Source organism: Struthio camelus, chromosome 14 (genome assembly GCF_040807025.1).
Source record: "Struthio camelus isolate bStrCam1 chromosome 14, bStrCam1.hap1, whole genome shotgun sequence".
NCBI classification, from domain to species: Eukaryota; Metazoa; Chordata; class Aves; order Struthioniformes; family Struthionidae; genus Struthio; species Struthio camelus.
In genome coordinates this window covers 16655023-16680074 of record NC_090955.1, presented here as the reverse complement: position 1 = coordinate 16680074, position 25052 = coordinate 16655023, and the positions used below count along the sequence as shown (strand labels likewise).

General features: G+C 36.4%; 2 protein-coding genes across 4 annotated transcripts in view; one reads left to right on the top strand and one right to left on the bottom strand.

Annotated features, from left to right (window-relative positions):
- CACNA2D3 (calcium voltage-gated channel auxiliary subunit alpha2delta 3) overlaps positions 1-25052 on the top strand; it is a 476420-nt gene that overhangs the window by 381290 nt on the left and 70078 nt on the right. For all 3 annotated transcript variants that reach the window (XR_696027.2, XM_068907198.1, XM_068907199.1), the window contains exons 26-27: positions 820-941; positions 1527-1607. Coding sequence is in view for 2 of the 3 variants with exons in the window: in XM_068907198.1 (XP_068763299.1) it covers positions 820-941; positions 1527-1607 (203 nt within the window). In the remaining variant the exon portion in view is untranslated. The remainder of the gene's footprint in view (positions 1-819; positions 942-1526; positions 1608-25052) is intronic.
- On the bottom strand, positions 13340-23557 carry LRTM1 (leucine rich repeats and transmembrane domains 1). The gene is made up of 3 exons (XM_068907444.1): positions 23533-23557; positions 16800-17396; positions 13340-13773 (listed from the first exon to the last, which is right to left on the bottom strand). The coding sequence occupies exons 1-3, from the start codon at positions 23555-23557 to the stop codon at positions 13340-13342; spliced, it is 1056 nt and encodes a 351-aa protein (XP_068763545.1).

The window sequence follows — 25052 nt, the reverse complement described above, 5'->3', positions numbered from 1 at the left end:
TGCAATGCAGTGGATGTATATGCTTCTTAAAATGGAACGAGATAAAATAAGGTCCTCTAGTTAATGACACTTTTTTCAGGCAGCAGTTTGATAGTGTAAGGCAAATCTATATGTGTTCTGTGTAAAAGAAAACCTGCTCTGGATGTTTATGATAAATTAAGTTTATGGAATATACAATTGTATGGTGCTTATCTGATCATGAACTATTGTGGTAGTTATGAGTAGCCTAACAAATGAGATTAATAGCATTAAAATTTGTTATATTCTTCGGTAAACCAGAGCAATAGCATGGAGAACATATTTGATTTTTTCCTTCACATTAACCTTCTTTCAACTCTCCCTGAAATTACTGGAGAGTAAGGTATGTTGTCTACTGCCTCTCCTTACATATTACTTGGAAAGTAGACTGTTAATTACGTTTTTCTTCCTTAAGAATGGAAGCCAGTGACAGCAGACTACAAGTCCTCCAGTGTCTTTTCCACATCGTACAGTTTACATTATGCTGGCAAGAAAGAAAAAGGTTTTTTAGACTAAGCATTTTTACTTCACATGTCAATGCCAGTGTGTTTAGTCCTATGTAATTAGAGGGATTATTTTTTTTACTACTTTTCCATCCTTCACACAAAAAGCAATTGCAAGTGTGTCACGAATAATTATTAAGTGCTTAACCCCTTTGTTGTACAAATGATATAGAAAAACTATCTAAAGTCATTTTCTATCTGAAAAAATTGAATTTTGTTTTGCCTTGTCTTTTCAGCTAGAAACTCCTTTATGGTATGCACCAAACAACATGTATTTCTTTCTCTCTTCTTTTTCAAGAGATTTTCTGACAGCTGAGGACAAGGAGAACATTTTTAACGCTGATCATTTTCCACTCTGGTACAGAAGAGCTGCCGAGCAAATACCTGGGAGCTTTGTCTATTCAATCCCATTTAGTACAGGTCTGTAATTTTGTCATTCTCTAAATGCTGAGCCATATATAATACTTAAAAGATTCCAGATATGTCAATCAGAGCAGAAGTGGGCTCCGATCTTAATCTCAAATGTTAATCTAAACTATGCATTGAAATTTTCAGCCCATTCGCTGGTTCTGTGACCAGGTACTGCTTTTACAGGGCTCCAAGTAAAACCCCAGGATGTGGCACAGCAGTTTTCACTGAACGTTTGCATAGGTTGAACTTGCAGTCTGCAATTTTAAACAAGAAAACAGAGCAGGTGTCCACATCACTGAGAAGCCCTACCGGTTGTCACCGTTGTTACCATCTTTAGCAGAGCAGCCAAGAATTGCTTATGTCAGTGCTTTAAGCCTGTTGGGATACGGAGGAAGGTTGAAATGCCAGTGCCTGGTGCCTATATGTCCTGTGCATAGATGGTCTGTGATGTTGGTTGTCATTAGCATATTTCCTGAGCACTGAATTCATGTGGACATTTGCCTGTATTTCAAGCTGGAAAATACAGCTGAATTTCCTCATTCTGTAATATGTTATTTCAATTTGAATATTTTTTTCCCTTAATACATCCTGCAGAAACAGCAAACAAAAGCAACGTTGTGACAGCTAGTACTGCTATTCAGCTTTTGGATGACAGAAAATCTCCAGTGGTTGCAGGTAAAATAGTTGCAGTTTCTTTATTTTGTTCATTTTTTAGAAGCGGTATATCAGTTCTTCACTTTCTCTTTTAGGTTAGCAAAAATTTCACGTAGAAATGGCATCTTTTGAGGGGAGTGGAGGAGAGAAAGATACAGTTGCACCCATAAGACGTAACTGAATGCCTTCATGTGGAGATCACTTAATGCCTCCTCTCCCTAGGAATTTAATCCTTTATTAGGTGGCTATCCAACGCTCTGTGAGCTGTGGACTTTGACTTAATAGAAATAGCAGCCATTATCAGTGAAGCTTTTTTTAGTAGAAACTCCTTCTGTATCATCATAAATCGGAATATATTATGTTAAGCAAAAGGAAATATATGAAAGGACTATCTGATATATAACCGTTCCGCACAAGCTTCAGCTTTGAAAATGCTGTCGTATAACAAATGATTCAAAGCATTCAGTTTGTCTAGGTTATCGCAGCTGTGATTTGATCAGAGAATATAAATTGGATAACTAAGGTCTGCAGTCTACAAGCCAAGAATATAACAGTATCTAATGACTAAAAAGTGAAGTTTGGCAAATACAGATTAGACAAAACACATATATTTTTAACAATTGGAGTAATTAATTGTTAAATTGTTAGATATTTCTCACCCTAGCTCAGATGCTTTTCTGCACAATTTGCTTTAGTTCCCAATAGTTACTGACCTTGAAGAAGGAATTAATTCAGAGAAGCCTTATGGCTTATTATGCAGGAAACCAGGCTCTCTTATCTCAGGGAAAATTGGGTAGGTACCACAAGAAACAACAACTATCCTATTTTTCTCATGTTTAAAATATGATTTGAAATGCAGTAAGATTGGTTAACACAATCCTGAAGGAGAAAGAATATGCCAGGTAATTGAGAAACCTCTAATCTGTTTCCTCAAGCACAGAATATCTCCACTGATAATAGTAGATTTTACAATGTCAGTAGAAAAGCACCCTTCTGACTCCAATTTACGTGAATAACATTATACACAGCTCATTGAACTACAGGAAATCTTAATTATGACTTCATATTCCTCCTATTAAACCATAAAACAGCATTTATACACAAACGCCAACCTAGATATCTGCAAGTTGCTAAAGTTGTAATTAAGAGTTTTCGTTGTACAATGAAGAAGATTGGCACGTTGTTTCTAGAATGCTCCTTTGTCAGATGGAGTTAGAAAAAGGTTCCTCCTGAAGTGCAGTTTATCTTCGACTGTGAAAATGCGTAGGGTTAGTAGGCATCTTAAAATTTATTCTTTCCTTGCTAGTGTTTGTACTTTAGTATTTGCTTGAGGGAGGTGTCACGCACAGCCAACTCTGGTACTGTATCAACAAGCTTTGTGTTTTTGTAGTAATTGTAAAATAGAGAGGCAGACATTCTTGCTCCCAGTTCCCTACTAACTGTGTTTAACATAAAGCATTGAATATTACGTGGGTCCCATACTTTGTATCTAAAATAAAGATTGGATCTTCAGAGCTTCTTAATGCTAAAATGGGCAACGCTTTTTCATGGTATTTGTAAATGCATAATACTGTGAAAAATCTGAGCAGTATATTAACATACCTAAGCACACCAGGGGCTTTTTACTTTTCTGTCTGTAACCTTTGATTTTTTTAATACAAAGCATTCTGACAGTACTTGCTTTGAATAATTTTTTCCATCCTCCATGCATGAATTGGGGGTTGGCTTTTTTTTCCCCTGCATCTGTGTGAACTATTTTGCATGAAAGTATTACTCAGTCAGCTACAGCCATTCAGAGACAAAAAAGTACGTGCATTATTCTTGTCCTCTTTCAGCTGGAGATTATAAATGTGCCTTGTCAGTCTTTCTTTTGCCATCAGAAAACTTGAAACAAAGTACACAGCAACTAGTTAACTTTTACGGTTTATTGTAAGGTTGACATTATTCTGTTTTAAGCAAAATATATTTGGAGGCGGAAACTGGAGCAGTGGCAAATGAAGGAATTTGAAGTTTCATTAGCCAGATTGGAGAAACTAACGTAGGATTATGGGTAACATTTTCAAATACCTAAATCAAAGTTTAAGTTTGGCCAAAACACATCATTTTAATTTGTGAAGTAAGTATTCCTTGTTCTCATTTGGTGTGAGTGGATAACAGAAAACAGCAGGCTGGGATACACATTTAGTGTAAAATCATTCTCTTCCCAAGAGAGATTTGGCTGAAAATAAAGCTGTACCAGAATGCTGTTTTTGACAGATGACTAGAAGAGTTTAAAAATAAGCAGAAACTAGAACATGATTATAAAATGGAAACCTGAATTAGACCTGCGTACGAGGGGGGAAAAAAGAAGAACAAAAAACAAATCTTGCTACGAATCTGCAGTCTCTTCTATTTTCTTTGTAAATTTTTTTTTTGTAGGTAAACATCAGTCATAACAGACTTCATATTAAAATCCACGCTAGGCCGCTTACTGCAAGTAGGGAAGACTCAACCCTTTAACCTAGGCAGAGAATCTTAAAATCAGTGTTACTGATTTGAATCTTACAATCCATACTGTTACTACAGAGAATTTAAGTGCCACTGCTGCTCTTTTACCATCTGTACCTATTAATACTAGTTCATTATCAGAATGTATTTGCTTATTGGTGAAAAAAAAAATATAAATATATTTAGATCACTCCTGTCTCTTTCAACTGAGAGTGCAAATTTTATATTAAATGAATGCAAATTTCTGTAGTAAGCAAGAGATAAGTCTAAAATACTTCAGTGTAGTATAATTATTTCTGGAAAAGTGTTCATTTCATCAGTATCTTCATTATAATTTTGTTTAAAATCAAAGTTTAAAGTTATTGCTCACCTGCTCAGTTGTGGGCAAGAAATGAGGAAGAACCAAGCAAAGCAAAGCTAAGCCATCGTTGAATAATGCAGGCTCTGCCTGATTAAAAATGTTCTGCACAGAGCCCACTTTTTACTAAGCATCTATCTAGAGATTCTGAGAGAGCTGTGATTTGGACCTTGTGATAAAAGATTTCTCCATAGACACATTTTTGCTCAAAAACTATAGTATAATATAGGACTTTTTTAAATCTCTTCATGTTAAGAGTCCAACACTGTTCACAGATAACGTGAAAATTAGCCTTTTGCGCTGTATTAACTGAAGATATCAGAATGGATGCAGTCGTCTTTAGTGCAAAATTTTATTAAAGGACACTGAAGGAAACTTCTGATGATTTCAGAAATTATAAAGGTCTCTTAGGGTTCTTCGCAGAGCAAACAGAATATTCGACTTCAGACCTCATTGAAAAATATCTATAGTAGTAACTTAGTGAAAAGCTCTGGACACCTACTCAGAAGGATGAAACATTAAACTGTCCACACCCTCAGTCTTTGTAATCATTTGAAATTTAGAGCTTGAGGGAGATGAGGAGGAATAGTCTTATTTTTTGTTTAATACAAGGCTGTTTAAAAATTTGCAAATAAAGCGCAACTTTTCTTTAATTCTTCTGTTCTTATTTGTTATATTTATGTGAGGACAAGATATATATATGAACTGTGTCCGTGTTGCAAAAGGGTATACAAATCAAGTCACAGAAAGACCATGAAATATGTTTGCATTTCTAATACTGCAGAAGCAATATGATACCTTGTTAACATGAGCCATCTTGAAGATCCAAAAGATAATTGAGTGTCTGTATATCACAGTCTTTTCATTTTAACAAACACCAGTGCTGTCAGTGGCAAAGGACCTTTCTAAGTCCGTAGATTTGAACGGCAAGCATATAAAAGGACGATGCTCCTCTAAAACCTAGTTTGAATGTCATCAGTGTGTCCTTTCCAGAAAGGAAAGCTTGCAGTAGAAAATAGTTTATAATTATTAGATATAACTTATATCAACAACAGGTGTTTTTATTTATTACTATTGCCACCTATTGATTAAAATGTAGAACTGCAAATATGTTTTGTTAAGTTTCCATGGAACCAAAGTATGAGGGAGGAATGCCTAAAAAGGATTTTTTTTTTATTTAATCATTTTCTGCCAGAATATTTCAAACATAATCAATTTTGGATTGGAATTTCTATTTATCAAAGTCAAAATTATGACATAAAAAACACTAAATGAGTCTTCTCTGCACACACAATTTTCTGTGATCTCTTCATCAAAATCAAATAATATTTTAGTCTGTTCTTTTAAAAACATCAGGAGCTTTACCAGTAAAGTTAGACCTTCAGTCTCTGAACAGAGGCAATCCCTGATTGCTCTATGTCAGCTTAACTGCTTAACTAGATTAATGGAAGGTCAGTGTGGCTAAATTAGAGAAAAATGAAACTATTCCGAAAATTTGTTTTATTCAGTGTAATTCTGTAAAGAAAATAAATCTGTGTTCTTATATCCTTCCTTCCATGATCCACTCTTTTTTGCTGAATCTACATTTTAAAAAAAAAAAATTACAGTAATTCCAGTTTGGACGGAAGAGAAAAATCATTGGTGGAAGAACCCTGGTTTCCTTCACTGTTCCAAGCTCCTTGCTTGTTTTGTTTATTTGTTTTTCTTCTGTACATTAACCGTCCCTCATACAGATAACCTAAAGATCAGCCACTCAGAGTCTTTTGTGGTGAGGGTTACCAAGAAGCCTGTAGCTCTCGTGAGAATTACAGACCCGTAAGGGTCAGATTCTGCCATTCATGAGCATGCTGAATAACAGTTGCATTTTGTGCGTAGTCCTTCCAAGAGAAGAGACTTACTGTTACTTTGCAGAATGATTAAGAGTGGCCTAATTTTTTGCACAGACATTATTTTCTGCTACCAAGCAGTAAAAGCTGAAAAGACGATGGGAGATACTTTCTATCATTCATGAGTCGTATCTTTTATATAGTGTATTGTCTTTCCGCAGGTACGTGACACGCAAGGGTTGCTGCAGTCTGCCCTTCAAGCACGTGGCCGGTGCATTGAATTCCGTAGTGGATGGTGCCATAACACAAGGGCACAGTGAGCGTTAGGTTGCTCCCTGTTCTCTGCCACGCAGAAATGTGAGAGTGATAGAAACAACTTTTTGCATAAGAGATTTCTTAGAAAGAAACATGTTTATACAGCTTACCACAATGAAAGGAATACCTTTTAAAATAGTACTGTTAATTTCTGCTAAAACTGTGGATCATCTTTAAGTGTTGTTTTACACATATATTTTTTATTTTTAAACGTACACTAAAATATCCATTTAAAAATATATAATAAGTGGACCTTTGTAATCAGAGGCAAGAGGTATAATGAAATAGTAAGAAAAGACAGCCTAGCCTTCTTCTATTCACTGACTAATTTTAAAGTCTTTTATTAAAAATGTTTATTATGCCAACATATAATAAAACCAGGATATTTTTCCTTTCTAGTATCTAGCTTTTCAAACCTGAGCCTTTAGTTTTGTAATGAGCCCATATCCAGTTCAAGGGTTCTATCTCCGAGCCCATAGATTTTTCTCTAAAAGTCATTTCTTTCATCACCTTCATCGTTGTCCATTTTATATTATTTAAGAACAAGCGTGACTATAACAAGAAATTCAGTTATTCAGTGTTAAAAGTTCCCCATCAAGCTGCTAAAAACCTTTAGGTACTTTGGATGACAGAATTTGAAGGTTTAAGCTCTGCTTTTAGTTTCCCATCCATAAGATACAGAAGATATGGCAAAAATTTAATGTCATCACTAGCTTGTTAAAAAAGACATATGGTTCTGAAAGCTTCTCTTTTGGCCAGAGGAAACTTAACCTGAAAATCCTGCTATTTAAGATATTTCAAATTGTGCCTTGAAAAAAGGAATCACTCATAGGCTCGTAGTGCTTTTGAAATATAAATCTCTGTCTTTTGCAGCTGGTCACACTTTGTTTTTTTTTAACTTCCTATTTGAATTAGTGTTTGTAGAACTGTAATTTAAAAGGAAAATTTGTAGATATATCAGTTTCCAGTAACTGAGTCTTTTGGTGATCGAGGCTCTAAGGAAGCAGATTCTTTTATAGTTTCATGGAGGCAAATATGCACATTTTATCTGAAACTAGCTGCCTTTATATTATTAAAGTTATGTGCCTCATTCTCCTTTTTATTTTTATTTTTTGGTGTGTTAGTAATTGTATTGTGTTACCTTCACTCTCTGTTTAGATTTTTTTGGAGTGAATTTGAATGAAGTTCCCATGCGCGTATCTCTCTGAGCCGGATCCCAGGGCATGCTTTAAAAAAAGTAAAGTGCAATGATTTGATTATCTTCCAAAAAAGAAGGAAGTAGTTTGAAGCACTGCTATTTCTAGGAAAGGCATATATTGTAAATGTTAACAAATAGTTAAGTCTGTTATGGTTACAACTGCAGTTGGAGAAAATATATCTATTGTAAACTGCTCTGTACTGCTTTTAGGTTTTTTGTTCGTTTTTTGCCACATGTACTGCTTTGGTATTACTATATTATCATAGACATTCAAGTAAATGTCACTGCATTCATGCAAAGTCCTTAAAAATATGACACCATCTATAAAATTGCATTTTAGCATGAAAGCCTAAGGGAAAATGAATATGCCATCATAATGACACACCAACCAAATGTTTGAAGCTTTCTAAAATAGATGTTTTCCTTGTCAGGCAAGTCAGTGATTTACTTAATCTTTACTCCCCTTCGTAAGCCACAGAAGATTATATTCAGCAGTAGTGTTTAGTAAATCCCTCAAAATGCCTTGCATGCTTTGGTGGATAAACCACTAGTTTATATTTTTCCAGAGCTTCTTGTACATTTTGAATATTATCTTTGTATTCATAAATCTAATATTGGTATATAAACTAATGCTTTCAGGTTCAGGAAAATCAGTGTATTTGCACAGTCTAGCTTTAAACAACTGACTGACTGACTGACGTTAGGAGCCGTGCCTTGGTCAGGAAACGCTCTTTGTAGGTAATCTGTGGAGAGGCACAGGATCCTCCACAAAATGCTTCAGAACATGTGGTAAAATCCTGCCCCTCTGCACTGACTGCACAGGGGATCTGAAGTTAAAGAGTATATGCACCACCATTCACATGTTTGCATTCATTTGCATTTATTCTCAGTTCATTTTACCGTACAGAGTTGGTGATTGCAGCAGTTAAATAACATGGCTCTTGGAGATATTTCTCTGCTAGTGTCCGTTGGAGAATTTGACCCCTTTTGCCTAATTCTTTTCTTGGGTTTTCCTCAGCCCTTATTCTCAGGGAATCTAGGGCTCTGAGGCTAGATTACGTATCCTGATACGTAAAGTAAATTTCTTAGAGGATTCTGTTTTTCACTTATACTTTTTTTTTTTTGAGTGCGATATAATTTGGGCAAGGGGGAGAGCTTTGGTAGAAGAATGGGTCGTGTGATCTAATAGCAGCCAGGTTCTAGGAGTATTTTGCCAAATAATTCTGCTGCTAACAAAATAAATCCTTGCCTGCAGAACGAGGCAGCAGAGAAGCTGTCAGGTTCTTTTTAAAAATTCAAATGATACTGTGCATATATGAACTTCAAAAGCACTTTGTTGAGTGATTCTCTGCAGTTATGTAGGATATGAATGCATTAAGCTCAGATTAAGTACCATGGATTAACTAATTCATCTTCCCCGGAAGACTGTATTTTGAGTCTTCTCATAGCTTATTGTCTCCTTGAAAGTCTCCTGCAAAAAATTCCGCCTGCAGTGTGCATAGCCCAAAAACTGAGGGATTAGTCTGTAGTCAGTGGAGATAACAACTGCAACTTTCTTTGGAGATGATTATGTAGTATGTAGTCAATGGTTGGTTTATTATGGGTTTCTAATTCCAATTCCTTTTCCCACAAGGTGGGTTACTCCCACATCCAGATGATTAATGTTGCTGGTTTTCTTACTTGGGGAGCGTACAGTCCTATTTCAGGTAATGTAAACCCAGCAAGTATCAAGAATCGTTTATGATTATTAGTGCTATGACACTTCCAGCCAGGTTTGAAGATCAAAGTTGTTAAAGTAGGCATACTTTCTGGATGCTTAACTAAAGCCTGTGTATTTTTGTCTTCTGGACAGCAAAGATGGATAGTTATTAGTAGGCAACAGTTGGTCTTTTTTTGTTAACGTTTTAAATGATAGATTAGCCATGTGTAATATAACTAAACTGTCTGCTTTGACATCCAAGTAGAGGGATCATGATTCTGGCTGCACATTACATTACTAAGGGATAGTAAGGCTGTATTTTTATTGTCCTTTTGCAAAGTTTGGATGGAGAGGCGCGTACAGCAAAGAAGTATGACTTAGTTTGTTGAGCTTTGTTTCTTTCAATATAGATACTGAGGGCATTTTCTGAAAAGAACATTGGTGTATCATAGTTTTTAATTTCTGTCCTAAGCTGAAATTTTAGAGAACCACTTTCTCTGTCTCCATTTTCCGTGTTAGTTTCTGAAAACAAAGTAGGATGGTGAACCTGTATTTGAAAGATAAGAATACATTTTTACGAAATATTTACTTTCTCTATCTTTGCCTTACAGCATAGAATGTCCTGTCTATTCTATAGAATAGAATGTCCTGGCTTATAGAATAGAATGTCCTGATGTTTGGTTGACTTTGTGGGAAGGGATGCTTTTCACAGAGATTAGGAGAAAAATACTTTATTTACTATAATACCTCTCACTGGATTGCTGAAAAACAACAAAGCTTTCTCAGCGATCTTTATCTGAAAAATAAATCGCTAGAGACAACTTATTTCAGCAGCAGATGTCCATTGCTAAGCTCTGCAAATTAAGGGCACATCTGTGGGGAATCCCTAGATCCAGTCTTGCACTTGTAACAGAATACACAAAAAATTGTGCCTTTTATCTCTATTTTACAATAACTGAACTTTCTTTTTCCTGTACCACAGAATAGATAATTTTATATTTGTTACTATAAGTAGTTGAATCAATATTTTCTCTACTGACTGTCTCTTGTAAGTTTATCATCATAAATTACTATAATTTGTAAATACAAACAAATTTGTAAATATATATAGTCTTGTCAAAGTTGAGTGAGATGTTTCTCTGGGTTTTTTTTGTAGCAAACAGCAAATTAGAAATTGTAAATCAGATTTTTCATGGATTGGCTTGCTGTACTCCCATAGCAGAGTGAACTAATGGAAGTATGAAATACTTTCCTTTCTAGCAGAACTCTGTATCAACTTACAGCCTTATGTGTGCATGAAAATCCCCAAAGCGTCTTTAATGTGACTTGGAGTTTCTTTAAATGTTTTTGTGCCCTTCGTTGCACTTTCTCACCTTTTTTTTTTCCTTTTTTCTCTTTCTTACAAGAAGAAAAGTCTAAAAGATTTTTGTTGGTTGAATTTTTTTATTAAAAGACTGGGAAGATGTTCTGTTTTTTTCTTACTCAGAAATATCAAGTCAATTCTTGTCTCTCTCCTGTTTGAAGACATCAGAAGTGTAAACTTATAATGAAAGCGGCAGTGCTGCAGCTGAGCCTGTTAGAAGCACTGTAGCTGGAATCTCTGTGGAGGTTGGAGATATAACCTTCATCTTAAAAAATGTGCGGTGTTAGTGGAGTGTGCTCATTTTAGGTGGTCACCTAAAGAAAGCACTGTGATTTGGCTTGGTTCTGAACTCATCTTTGGGCCCATGCACAGAAAAGATCTTTTGCTTTGAAAAGTGTTATCACAGTAAATGGAAACAAAAAGAATAGAAAATTTAGATCTCCACATTCTAATGCTTTAATTGTGAAAATAAATTATTCATTAAACTTTACTAAATATTTCAAGAGGAAAAAAAAAAAGCAAACTCCTATCTGAAATACATATTCAAGAGATCAGATTTAAGAGCCTGAATATGAATATTCTGTAAGATTCTGTGCTGATGATGTCTCATATGAAGTAATGTGCCCGATTTTTGGTGCTACGTTTTAAATAAAAAGTAAACTGACTGAAAGGGTTCCAGAGAATGCAAGGAAAAAAATAAGTTTGGAAAATTTCGCCTTACAGGAAAATTTGGAGCAGCTTAGTTTGTTTAGTCTAGGACAGAGAAGAATGAAGAGAGCCTAATAATAATTTTGAAGTACTTAAAAGTTACTAAAAAAAAGTGGGGGGGCAGGAGGAGACAGTAATTGATTGTTTTCCTTGTCTGCTAGATGTAGGTTAAGACTGAGATGCTTATTTTTTTCTGGACATGAAAGTAACTCCAGATGCAGGAATGAGTTTTAAAAGTTGGGTTGCAATTATTACTAAGTAGATAAGAGCAAGGGTTACGTGACTCCTGCCGTGTAGCCCATTACTCAGTTGAGGCTGTTTTTAGAATAGCTGCAGAGCTCAGTCTTGGACTCCATCTTTTGCAAGGGGCGTGGAGGTCTCTGAATGCCATAGGATGGCTTCCTTCTGCACCTCCTACAGACTGTTTCTTAGCCATCGTCCTCAGGAGCCTTCTGCCCAGTGGAAAGCCCTGGCAATATTTACAGCAGAGCAGGTTTAGCATAGATGTTAGGAAAAAAATCTGCAGACCGTAAGCGTAGTTGGTCTCTGCATCAGCTATCCGTACAGGTCTGTTATCCCTCTCACCAGAGAGGTTTCAAAAATACATTAGACAAACATCTGTCTGGAATAGCCTAGATGTTCATAATCTGATCTCAGAAAGAGACATGGAGTAGCTACCTCTGTTGGTTGTCTTAAACTATCATTTCTAGGGGTAATTTGAAAAATATTTCTGTGCTTCAAATATTCTTTCTGTTCAAAATTTATTGTTTTGGCACTGATTTCTTCCAATGGTAAAATTGCACCATAGAAAGTTTAGGGTGGACCCTTGAATTAATTTAGCTGAATGTTTTCTCTGTGAGAAAGAGAGCACGTAAACATGCAACTATATTATCCTCTGTACTGAAGGCAGCATTGTGATGAGAGCTGCATCTGCCCTGAGATCTGCAGAATGGAGTGTTTGTGAGGAGTTGTGAATAAGAAGCTTCAGAAATGCCATAGCAAGCATGTGTACTGGTAGGAGAACGGGTAGTGTCTCTTCATATATGCTGTGTACGTTTATTTCAGTGCTACTACCTGAAACAGTGTAACCTTTCTTTCTCCTTACTTGTTTTCTCAGCTCTCTTCCTTCCTCCCTAGTAAGTAATTTAGAAATGAAATGTGATAGCTAACAAGGTGCTTCCTGCTTTCTAAGCTAGATAAAGGATGAAATGCTGTCTTCTAGGGCAGATTGGAAGGTGGAAAAATATTTTCAAACATTTTTAACGGGTTTTCTAAGTGATCAGCAGTGGTGTATAGCTTGGCTGATCCTCAAACTGATTGTGAATTGTATTTCTGGATATGTACCACATGTTTTAAGAACTTACTATGCGTCATTTATAATTATTCTGCATTTTTCTTTGCAGAAAGCTCATTCATGTTGGCTACTGGCTCTAGCTACACCATATCTCATGTTCTGTGCTAATATTACATAAATGGCTAGTAGTGGAGAATGGAATACTTGAAAGTGGCTACATCAAGATTACATTAGGTCAAATGCTCATCCTTCCATAGTGGCTTCAGAATATACATGCACCAAATATAAATAAGCTTACATTCATCTACTTAAAATCTTCAAATAACACCATTCCATATACACACATACATATATATATATATATTTTTTTTTTTACATAAAACTTCCTTAATGTGAAAAAGCAAAGAAAAGTAGTAGGAACTAGTAAGTCAATCCTGTTTAGATTCCAGGCTTTTTAACTGAAGGGAGGGCTCTTTGTTTTCAAGAAACCAAAGACAAAAGTGATTCAAGCCAAGGAACTATCAAATGGCTCTTTTTCCTCAGGAGTCCCATGCTGTCTTGCTGGGGCCAAGTGTTCTTTGTGGTATTTAGCAGTAATTGCAGCATAGGCACAACCATAAACAGCAGCTGCCAACATCATTAGACACACAATTCCACAGACAACTCCAGTTATTACTACAGTGGCAATTGCATGACGCAAACTAACAGGCCTTGGCTTTGGTTTAGGTTCACAGTTTAAACGGCTATTTTCCCCATGTTCGTTGTGGTGAGCGTGCTTCAGAGAGCTTCTGTGCTCAAAATTATGGTGATGAATGTTAGCCAGATGCACGTGAGCTGTCGTAAGAGGGCATGCCCCAAACAGCTCGTAAGGAACTTTGAGCAGGTCTTTTCCCTTCCGAATCCCTGGTGTTGAGCAGATAATACCATCGCTTATTCCTCCTGAAAAGAACACGTTATGGTCTTGAGCTTTGGGGTTTTCTGAAATATCTTCATGTGAAAGTAACAGAAACTTCAATGAAATTTATAGTCAGCTTTGACTTTATACTTTTTCCAGTTGGATTAAAGGTAAGATTATTACACTTTAATAATCATATAAACAATTATGTGCCCGCAGTAATTTATCAGGATTCAACTTACCTGTGCTTATGTAAGTGTAAAAGTAAAAAACAACACTAGTGTAAAAATAAGCAAATGCAATTCATACCATTACTTGTTTTTATAAACAAAAATGGAAGCAATATTCTAAGTAAACATGTCCCATTGGACTTGACAGAAATATTCCATGAAGTAGTCATTGTTCTGAAACCATTTGCTAATATTTGTCATGATGCAAAGAGAAATTCCAATAAGTTGCATACATGAACTATTTTTTAAAACAAGGCTCATGATATTCACAGATTTGAAGGAGTTAAAATTACTCAATCTGTAAACTTGTTCAAATGGTAGGTTTCATAACTGTTGAGAACCAGCTTCTGCTGTCTCCCAAAGGATGTATTTGGTATAAAGGAAAGTGAAGTAGGAAACCTCGGTCCTGCTAAAACATGCAGTTGGTCTTCAGCATGTAGAGGGACATGCTGGGAGTACACCAACAGCTTTAGGGGCTTAGTCTATAAATGAGTCAACAAGGCCAAAACCAGTATTTACGTAATTTAAAAAGTCATCTTAACTGAGTCAGCTCTAACGTCTCCCTTTTTTCTATCTGAAATAAAGTACCTTTTAGGTAAAGCCAAACAGGGATTTTCATTTCAAGGAGAATTTGTTTGAGAAAGTAGTGATGACAGATGGGCCCAAACTGAAATCTCGAGAACTACCTTCTCCACAAATAATGATGATATTCCAAGATATGTAATAGCATAGCAGCTAGTCTCTTGGTCTTCATTAGCCAAATCCAAAGCCTGCATCCTGACACTCCCAATTTGGAAGTTTGAGGTGGATATGGATAAAGCTCCGAATCCTGGAACTCTGGCCCCTCTGTGGTGATGAGTAACATCAAAACCTGTGCTTGGAATAGAAAGATTGAAGCTCTACCTGAACGGAAGCATTCTTTGTAGTTATTTAAGAATATGTGTCGAGTATCAATTGCCTGGTCTGGGTTCAGGTGAGAAACACTGAAACCTTTTAGACTCATATTGCATACAACATTTGACACTTATTTTAAATTCAGACAATATTCCAGCTCCAGTAATATTTTGTTTGGGCTTGCACGAAAAATCTGTAGAGCCACAACATTGCTTTGTAATAAATATATGATATCAGTAATGGGAAAGATTAATGTGCAACAAACTTCATGTGATTTCACATGAGTCATTTTAGAGTGACATAAACTTAGAAGAGCACATAATATGTAGGCTTCATTTAAAGCTTGTTGCTAAAACAAATTTATAAGTTCCATATCGCTTCATTTTAATAATCTGTGAAAAGATCGGAAGACAGCTGAATTTCTAAGCGATATTGGATTTTTTTTTTAAATAAGCTATAGAACCTGTGCTGCTCACAGAGTAATTAAAATTATCTGCTTATCTTGGATCATTGCCACCTTCTGCATGGAGAAATCAAAACCCTTGCGGAAGTTTGTTGTAGGGAAGAATGCAACAAAAGCCCCAGGATAACATAATTTTCTACCAATCCAAAGTGTTAAGTTTTTAACCCTGAAAGGGTTTAGTCTTTAATCTGTTCAGAAAGGTGCTCTCTGGCAGTGGTTTTACCTAACCCAGAGGCCATTCTTGTACTAGTTGTGTCCCTGCACAGCCAATAACCGCTTTCCAGCTGGCCTGTAGCATTCTGATGCCTGATCGTGGTAGCCCTTTTGGGATGCAGGCAAGAGGGGCTCTCTTCACACGTACTGTGTTGTGTCGTGCTCTGTGTCACTTTTGTATACAGCTAGGAAGTCAGTAATTTGTATCACATTCAAGTATCAAAGCCTAATTTAGAGAAGAGCAAATTACCCTATTCTTTTGAATTCTCAAAGTCTGCATATATCTCCCAGCAGAAAGAAATAAATTTCCTTTAATGCTTAAATCCTTTCTCTGCCTACACTGTCTGTAGATGAAATAGATATGAGAAAAAAATGTTTTGGGATGATGAATGCTTGCTTTCTTTTTTTTTTTTTTTTAATCACCTTGGATTATAAAGCTTCTCTGAATGCAAGAGAAAAGACAACAACTGAGATATTCAAAAACAGAGTTGAATCATACTCTCTTTTACATAGAGTAACTCATGGATATATTTAAAAGCAAATGTGACCAAAAAATGAGGCTACTTTTATTTATGTATTTCCCTTTTTCCCACATGATGGTATTTCACAATTCTGTTAGGAAATGGTCAATGAATTTGGTACCTTTCTCAGTTAACAAAAAATTAAGCAACAATACTATACAAGTGTAAATATGTCCAAGAGGCAACATATATTCTCAGAGAATATGTTCTTGAAATATTAAAGAGCTACTGAGTGATACGTATCATGACTTCAAGAGAAATCAAAATTCTGTGTTCTCTAAACTTAAATCAATATTGATGTCAGGACTGATATTAACCTTCATATATCAGGTAAAAAGCTTCTAAACCGTAGGTGTTGACTTCTAGCAAAAATGTATTGGCAGAATTAAAGCAAGTGTGTGTGTTTGTGCACGTGTGATTTTTGCATATGTAGATCTGGATATTTACATATACATGGATTTCCATAATTTACCTATGCACACTTGATATAAGTGTGTGTGTGTGTATGTATATACTTCCTTTTACTCTCCTTATATTCCTTATGTTCCTCTACAATTCTGATTTGCCACCTGTAATTATGAAAACAACTATACTCCAAACTATACATATGAAAATAGTTTAGTATGCTAGTTAGAAGGGGTGTTCTCAAGCGTGAGGTGACTTGTGATAGCCATAGCAGTGAAGATCGGTTACATGCTGGCTACATATTCCCCTCATGTGCATTGTATCTAATGAGAAGAGTTCCTTACCTCTGTATAAAAAGCTCTCCAGCCAAAGTTTAAGGCCAAAGACATTACAGTTACATTGCCAGGGATTATCTTTGAAAAGAACCACTTTCAGATTTGGAAGTGACTCCAGCAGAACTCTGTCCATTTTCTGAAGTTTGTTATGCTTCACAGACAATAGTGTTATATTCCCTGTACTGTTTCCCAAAGTCTCAGGCAAGCGTATTATGCTGTTGGATGACAAGTCCAGTTCTTTTAGGTGTGGGAGGAAACTGAAAGTCTTGTTTTCTACATAATGAATCAGATTCCTAGTTAGGTTCAGAACCTGTAGGTATTTTAATTTTTGGAAAGCACCTGGTGCCAAACTTGAGAGGGAATTATTAGACAAGTCTAGGATTTTGAGCCATGGTGTTCCAGTGAATGCATTTTGATTGATTTTCCAAATACGGTTATTCTGCAACTGTAGTATCTGAATTTCAGGAGGTAAATGGGCAGGAATGTCAGTAAGTCCTCTGTTCTTGCAGTCTGCGGTCTTTAAAGTTGGATAGCATAGACATTTTTCGGGGCATCCGTGAGCCGCATATATGAATAAGATGATGCACAAAACCAAAAGCCAGTTACCTGTATCACAAGTGAAAGAAGCAATGATGCTGTGAAATAAATTCAAAATTTGTGTCTTTTTTAATACACAGATTAATAAAATAAGCAAAGGATATACAGTCTGATAATAAACATTAATGTAGGCAGCAAAAAGAAACTTCATTTTTAATTTACATTAGTCAACCATATATAATATCAAAATTCTTTTATAGTGCAGAGTTAAGTCAGTGCTTCCATGGTCTTAAAGTGAAGTACTTTCTTGGGCTTTATCTTAAGTAAAAATAGCTTTCAGCAGGCTTTGCCATCAGCAAAGCCATGAAGCTTGAAGAAAATATTTCTACCAAGTTTCTAAAAGTATTAAATTGTGATATTTCGTTCTCTATAGCAATAACAACTTTGAGCCATCATCTTACACCAGAAGAGTTGCGAATAGAGCTTTTATGTTTCTGCCTTTTTATTAGTAGTGCTGTCTAGAAAGAATTAAGTTAATGTGCTGTCAAAAAAATAACAAGTTTCAAAGACTTTGTTATAAAAATGGATAACAGCACTTCTCAGCAATCCAGATTTTGTGGGTTTGTTCTTTAAAATATCTGTGTTTATACTTATTGCTTATACTTATCTGAATGCCAGCTGTGTTTCCCACAGATATGAGTTACTAAACACTAAGCAAACATTTGTCAAGAAGCTGTTAACAAGATAAATGGGGTCACAAGAGTACTTAGTAAAATTTAGTATTTAGTATTAAAATTTATTCTAATACTAAAAATTATTTAGTATGTTAGTATTTAGTATTTTAGCATTTAGTATTAAAATTTATTCTAATGCTAAAAATTATTTAGTATTTTAGTATTAAAATTTAGTATTCTGCTCCCTGGTATTCCAGTCATCTTTAATTGAAGAGATAATAGCTTTTACCTTCATATATTGTTAACGATCTTCCGTTAAAAACAAAGTGCTGCTTAAAGCTATGTTCATATGCATAGCATAAAATAAAAGTTTAAAAAATCAGATGTTGAATGATTCTATTTGAGTTTCTTTGGCTAAAGAGAATTAGAGCTGACTGAGAATCAGACTGATAAATCCTTTTGTAATATTTTTTTGAGATGCCTCAAAACATTGCTACTATTTACTATTTCAAAGTCAGTTATGACTTAAAACCTTTCAGAAATTAGAGGATAAACTGCTTATTGACTTACAGAGATCAAGCATTAATTAGTAACAGGGATCAACCTCTTGAAGAACGAGTGTGTGTGATTATAATATTGAATATGACAAACGTATAAATGAAAGTTATTTTAAGACTACAATTTAACTTAGAAATTACTCATTAATTTTAAATTAATTTCCATTTAAAAGGAAATTGTATTTAAATTAAAATTATACATAATCTTCTGCAATTCCTCAAACCTGTATTGTAGAATTCACTGGAAAGAATTCAGCCCCCATACAAGCAAAATAAGCAATACATTCAGTTCATTATATTGCTCTGCAACAGTTGGCTTCAGAAACTGAGACACAACTTCCACTGCAGAGTTAAAAATAAACACTGGCTGGTAAGGCAATATTATTTAGAGAACAGAATAATTTCACTATTAATCTAAATGCTTCAGTATCTCACCTTTCATGCTTGTTTGCTTGCTTTCCACCTTGCAGAAAGTTCAGTCCAGGTTTCTGAAGCAGAACAGTAATATACACTTTGTTCCAATTCCCACATCAAATTTGTAAATGTGCCCATCCAGTTTCCTTTGTGTCTGTTTTTCAGGCAGTATCTGTGGCTGGCATAGAAGTGCAACTATTTCTTGTGGGTTACTCCATCGGCCTTTGATTTTTTCTTTTTTTTCTTTTTTTTTTCTTTTTTTGCACTGTCCATCTATGCCTCTCAGAGGCTTACTCTGCCTCTTTTAATCAGTCAACTGGCCATGTAAAGAGTGTCTGCCAACTCTAACTGGACAGCTGTAACATACAAATCATGACCTGATAGCCCTGCCTTTTCGATTATTTAATCTGCCTCAAACGCAAGGCACAAAAATAAAGCTCCCTTCTTAAATCCAGTATAGTTTCTGAATTTGGGTGGATTATTAGCTATGCTGTGTCAATTTCTGTGAGATCAGATGACTCTGAACATGGATTCTGATTATCGTGGGCTGTGACTGGAGGCAATGGAGTGTATAATATCACTACGAATTGGCCTGTATGTTGATGACATGGTTTTGACAGTGCACTTGTTTGCTCTTCCAGGCTTATTCTTCTGACATCCAAAAGGATTAGGTGTGCTGACAGGATTTTTTTGCATGGGAACACAAAACTGGTGCCTCGGTTAAAATGGCATACACACTTATGTGGTCATCAAGAATAATGAACAGACCTATTTCTTTCTAAACTTACTGGAAATAGCTGGCAGGTGGTATTAAGCTTGTACTTTGTGAATTCTTACGGTGCTTTGACTCGTCTCTTTGTTACTTCTTCAGTTTAAATCATTCATACTGTAGCAGTTGCAATGATAAAAGGGATTGATGACCTGTGACTATGAAGGAACTCAAAGGTGTTTAAAGGAACATCAGATCTGGTATAATAGGGACTCCAAGGTCATATGATCACTTCCTCTCTTAGCTTTCCAGTGAGGAAGGAAGTCATGTAATTAAAGGCTTTCAGCTTTCTTACGTATAACAGTCTTACATATAACATAGCTTTTCTTGGGTCCAAATTCTACTTGTAGATGCTTATGAAAAGATGATGGTGAGCTCACTTTCTAGGACAAAGTTTGTATATTATATACAGTGCTATGGAAGGAATCATAGCTCTGAAAGGGACCTGTGGAGACTGTCTGGTCTGCTGTTAAAAAAACAGCACTTTGACTGGGCCCTGAAAAAGCTAATCTAGCTGAAACTTGGATATTTCCAGTGAGGGAGACTCCACCGCTTCTCTGGGCAACTTATTCCAATGTGCAGTTGTTCTCAGAGTGAATAATTATTTCTTATATCCAGACAGAGTTTCCCCTGACCTGTGCCCATCGCCTCTTGTCCTGTCATCATGCATCCTTCTGAACGCAGTTCCTCCGTCTTCTGTATAGCTAGAATTTAGGTACAGAAAAACGATGATTAGGTCCTGCCCCCACCCCTTGAGCCTTCTCTTCTGTAGCCTAAACAAACCCGTTCCAAATGATTCTCAGTTTTATTTTTGATTAGTAATTTCTTTAGATGAGCTCCCAATAAATTAAAGGCCAACCTTACCCTCACATAATTTGCTATCTATTTAATATCTGCTAAAATACTGCCATGTGTCTGGTGGTTATCTCTGTATAGGTATGTGGAATACAAGGATTATTGCTAAAGGAACCATAGCAATTCAGTTCACCTCCTTCTGCTCCCCAAACTGTAATTATTAAAGTTATGCTGCCAGCATCACAAGATAAAAGATGCGATCCTTACATCTCCAGTACATGAGACTGCCTCCTAAAATAATTGGACACTTTAAAAAAAAGGGACTATAGTGTGTTTTAGATCTATGTGATCATAGCTGAATTCCCTGTGCTAACTCCAGTACAGGTTTATGACAGTGAATATAGTATACTCTGCTAGGTTTACTGAGAGGGTTGTTTTTGACCCTTTGGTGGCTAAGAAACTCTTACATCTGCTATCTCCTACCAGACTTAGTCATATCCCTAACCTCTACATCAGTCCTTTTGTCCCTTACATGAATTGTGCCCACGCCAGCAATCTCGTCTACCTAGTCTCCCTCTTTCACCCCCCCCAATTCTGTAAACCTGTAGTCCCTTCCCCTCTGTCCCTTTGTCCCTAGTGTCTGCTCTGTCCCTCAGCGTGCTCCCTAGTCCACTCCAGTGGGCATCTTTAATTCCCTTTCCTTGGCTGCAGGAGATCTAGTGTGCTGCAGTCGCTGTTCAGGGAGCCTGTTGTAAAGGGAACTGTGCTATACAGAACTGTAGCTGTTGTTATTGTGTGCTTTGCTGAATTGTTTCTGACACAAGTCAAGACACCTAAAGGAAGAGTGAGCAGGGCTGAACGGTGGCTGAGATCGTGAAAGAAGTGACACTGTGAAAAGTAAACATGACTGTTCGTCTGGAGGCCACTAGGATTATTGCTGCCAATGGCAGACCGTATTGTTTGTGACACTCTTGATGAATGCCACGTCAGCTTGATATAAGATGAAAGACCTCAATTTAGTACAGAGGAATCCCATAGAAGTGGATTACTTGGTACCACAGTCGTATTAAATAGCTCCAACTTTCTAAAGGGAAAGAGAGATGAGTTTAAAGATCACTTGTAAAATACTTTATATTAATATCAGGTTAAAGCAAAACACTGTCTTTATTGCACGATATATTTTTCTGACGTTTCCCTTCCTAAACTAAGCATGTGTGCACACATGCAGACATATAAACACACCTATCTTAAATAGTACCAGTGAACCATTTTAATGAGGAGAGAGCTAAATGTAATAAGGACTCATTCTTTGCATCAATACTAACCCTTTTCATGACTTTTGGTGATATTATAGGATGCACTAGCTTTTCAAGTATTGTTTTCTGCTGTGCTAACATTTTTTTCACACTTCTGAATTATCCACGGACTTAAAATTTTATTTTGGCTCACGAATGCAAAGGGTTTCTTTTTTAAGTTGTTGTTCCTTTTTAAAGAAGTTTTGCTGACCAGGTGGATTTGCAAGCTCTCGCAATGCTTTGTGTCATCAAATGGAAGCCTTAAAGAATGTCCCTCAACCGCCTCTCTTATTTTGAGTAATCCTTTGCTGCTACAATTGTATTATTTTTAGCACTCACCATATTAAAGAGATGTTCATAGGACAAGGTCACTGAAAGTTAAGCACTGTGTGAGGTTCACTTCCAACAATAACGCAGAGATTGTTGTATGTATTCTGAATTGTGGTATAAGAAATTATTACTTTTTTTTTTAATCTTCATGCCGAGTTCAAATTTGGAAACATATATTTAAATCTGTCAATTTGCTTTTCATGTAGATGTGGCTATTTTTTCCTTGTATTCAGATCTCTGAATACAGATATTTTGTAAACAGAATTTTCCCTAACCTATAATCCACGTCCTATTCCCATTTATTAGTAATAATAGTTGGGTTATGACAGAGAAGTCTGATGTGGTGAAAATTATAGTTGTGACACAGGTAGAGATTTGCCAGAAACAGAATAACCATGAAATCTACTCTGCTTCTGGCCTCTTAAACAACCAGCAGAATTCTTTTCAGTTGTCTGATGTGGTGCAGCAACTGTGTTATTGTGACTGCTTAAATTAACTTGTGTCTTGTTGTAACAAGATATGTTTCCCATTGCAATAGGCAAGACAGCCCAATGAACTAATATCCTATCTCTCTTTGCTGGTGGGGGCAGTTCAGTGTCTGCTTTGCCAGCATACGTTTTTTTTACAGCAGTTTATTGCCTTCTATTTTGAAGGAGAAGTATATAGTAGAATCATCTCTTTTATGGAAGAACATTGTTGGAGTTAAACAAACTAGCGGAAAGGAAGCAATTTAAACAAATAATTCAAATACTTAAAAGCTGTAGCATTCTGCTTCCACTATGTTGTATATCAAGCCCCGGCAGACATTATTTAGTTTAAAAAAAAAAAAAAAAAGTTCCTAAAACCATAACAGACAATTCCTGTATGTGCTTTCTATTAGATTTATTTTCCTTCTGCTTTTGAATGGGAAAGTGTTAAAAGATGCAACAGTTACAGGGAAATTGCATGAGCGTTAACCTTACTAATGTATATCTCCTGATTAGTAAAACAGCTGCACTCTTGCTGAAGACCCTAGATGCAACTTCAGGCAATGCAGACTCCTCTTCATTTAGGATTAGGAAACAAACCAATCTGTGTGAAGTCGCCCATGCCTCTGTCATGTTAAACCTCCCCCACCACAAACTGGCACTTCAGAAAATACCGTACTGCATCATGGAAAAAGATCTTGTTTTTTTCCAGCTGAGTCAGGATGCTATGCAGACAAAGATGAGAGTACACAAGAAACTCTTGAATTCCTCCTATTTTTCTTTGTGTAAAGACAATCTTTGCACTCGAAGAGCTCTGGATGCACTCAACTTTGCCAGGAAGGGAACTTGATTTTCAAAAATGGACAAGGATTAGAGTAAGGCCAAGGAGCCTATTCCTACCTACCTTTCAGAAGAGAAATCTGAGCCATTGGACCAAACCAAATTTGGCTTGAGGTACATTATAACCTTAAATAGCTGGCCATGTTTCTCGGGGGAGGTGAGAGTGGGGGTTTTTTTCTTCAGACACTTCATTGGTTAGGTGGGCTAACGGGAGAATTATACCAGCCAGAGATTAAAGACATTGAATCTTGGTTTTCACACAGTGTAAGGCAACACCAGTCTATCTGAGAGGCTGCTCACATCTGCCCCTGGCAGTCATTGCAGATTGTTTGGTTGTAACCCTTTAACATGAGAAAAAATATTTTGTAACTCTAGAAATGAGGAAACAAACAGGCAGTTGTGATTTTTGTGTTTTGGATCGCTGACTTTGAGGGCAAGAGCACAGTTTTCTTCTCTTTTCAGTGGCTTGTTTCACCTTACTTGGATACATCTGGTACTTGTTTATACAATGCATAATTAATCTCTGAAACACATTGCTGGAAGTTATCCTTGGGCCAAAAGATTAGTAGGATTCATATATAATCTGGAGCCATGGTTACCTCATGGGACAAAAAATCATTTAGAAGGGATATAAACTTTCACACTTACAGGCTTTAATCAGCCACTAATGACAGGAGTTATGGAGAAAAACCTTTCCCTGTGGGCAGCTTTTTTTCCATAATTATTATTTATGGGAACTTTTACTCCTTCCTCTGACACCTCCAGAAGAGGCCAGTGTGTGAGATACAATGGTGGACTGGATGAGCTGGAACATGCTGCGTTCCAGGTGCGCGTTTACAGTGGGGGGAGCAAGCTGGATGGCTGGGGGCACTTGCACCCTGCTATTCGCAGCAAACTCAAACTGATGAGGTGTGAGCTGCGGTGTCAGAGAGATCTTTGGGGCTGCCTAACTGATGCCTTCTCAGTTTAGATCAGAACTGCATTCACCCTCAGACTGTTCTCCTGGTTAGGACTGGAAAATTCTCTTAACGCTTATATCTAGGTCTTTGCTACAAGTCTGGAGATGGCTATTTGGGTCAGTCCTTTGTCTGCAGATTTTTCAGTTTTCTGCTTCACTAAGGTGATGCAATGCTTTCAGTTCAGTAGGAAAATCGGTCAGCAATTTGTCATGACGTTATAACTCTAGTGTAATATAGTTAGGAATTAGTTTGGCTTGTAACCCCTTTTCCCATAGCTAAATGAGCATGGATATATGAAGGTGGGAAGGGGTTACTTGGAAAATGCTCAAACACCAGCATTGCAGTATGTTCTACTAGGTAGAAAATTTATTAGAAGGGATGCAAAGCCTTCAGAATGAGCATAAGCACAGGGAATAGAGATACTAGATTACTTTACCTTAATTGCAAGTTAGATAAAGTTGTAGCTAGGGGTCTTTAAATCAAATGTTATGTGTGTGCAGATATATTGTTGCCATTGCAAACACAGTAAAAAAAACCCCTTGCAACATTGAATCAGTTCCTGACTTATGACAATGGTGTATTGTGCGTACTGAATATCTTTGTATGTATAGATAAAATGTATCTC

Bases quoted from the DNA above. Each gene is read 5' to 3' on its own strand.
- LRTM1 (XM_068907444.1), bottom strand. From the start codon at position 23,557: ATGGCTCAGATTTCTCTTCTGAAAG. The intron at 17,397-23,532 runs GTAGGTAGGAAT...CTTGTGATACAG, and splicing joins TCAGATTTCTCTTCTGAAAG to GTAACTGGCTTTTGGTTTTG. The intron at 13,774-16,799 runs GTAAGGAACTCT...TGTTCTTTTCAG, and splicing joins GGAGAGCTTTTTATACAGAG to GAGGAATAAGCGATGGTATT.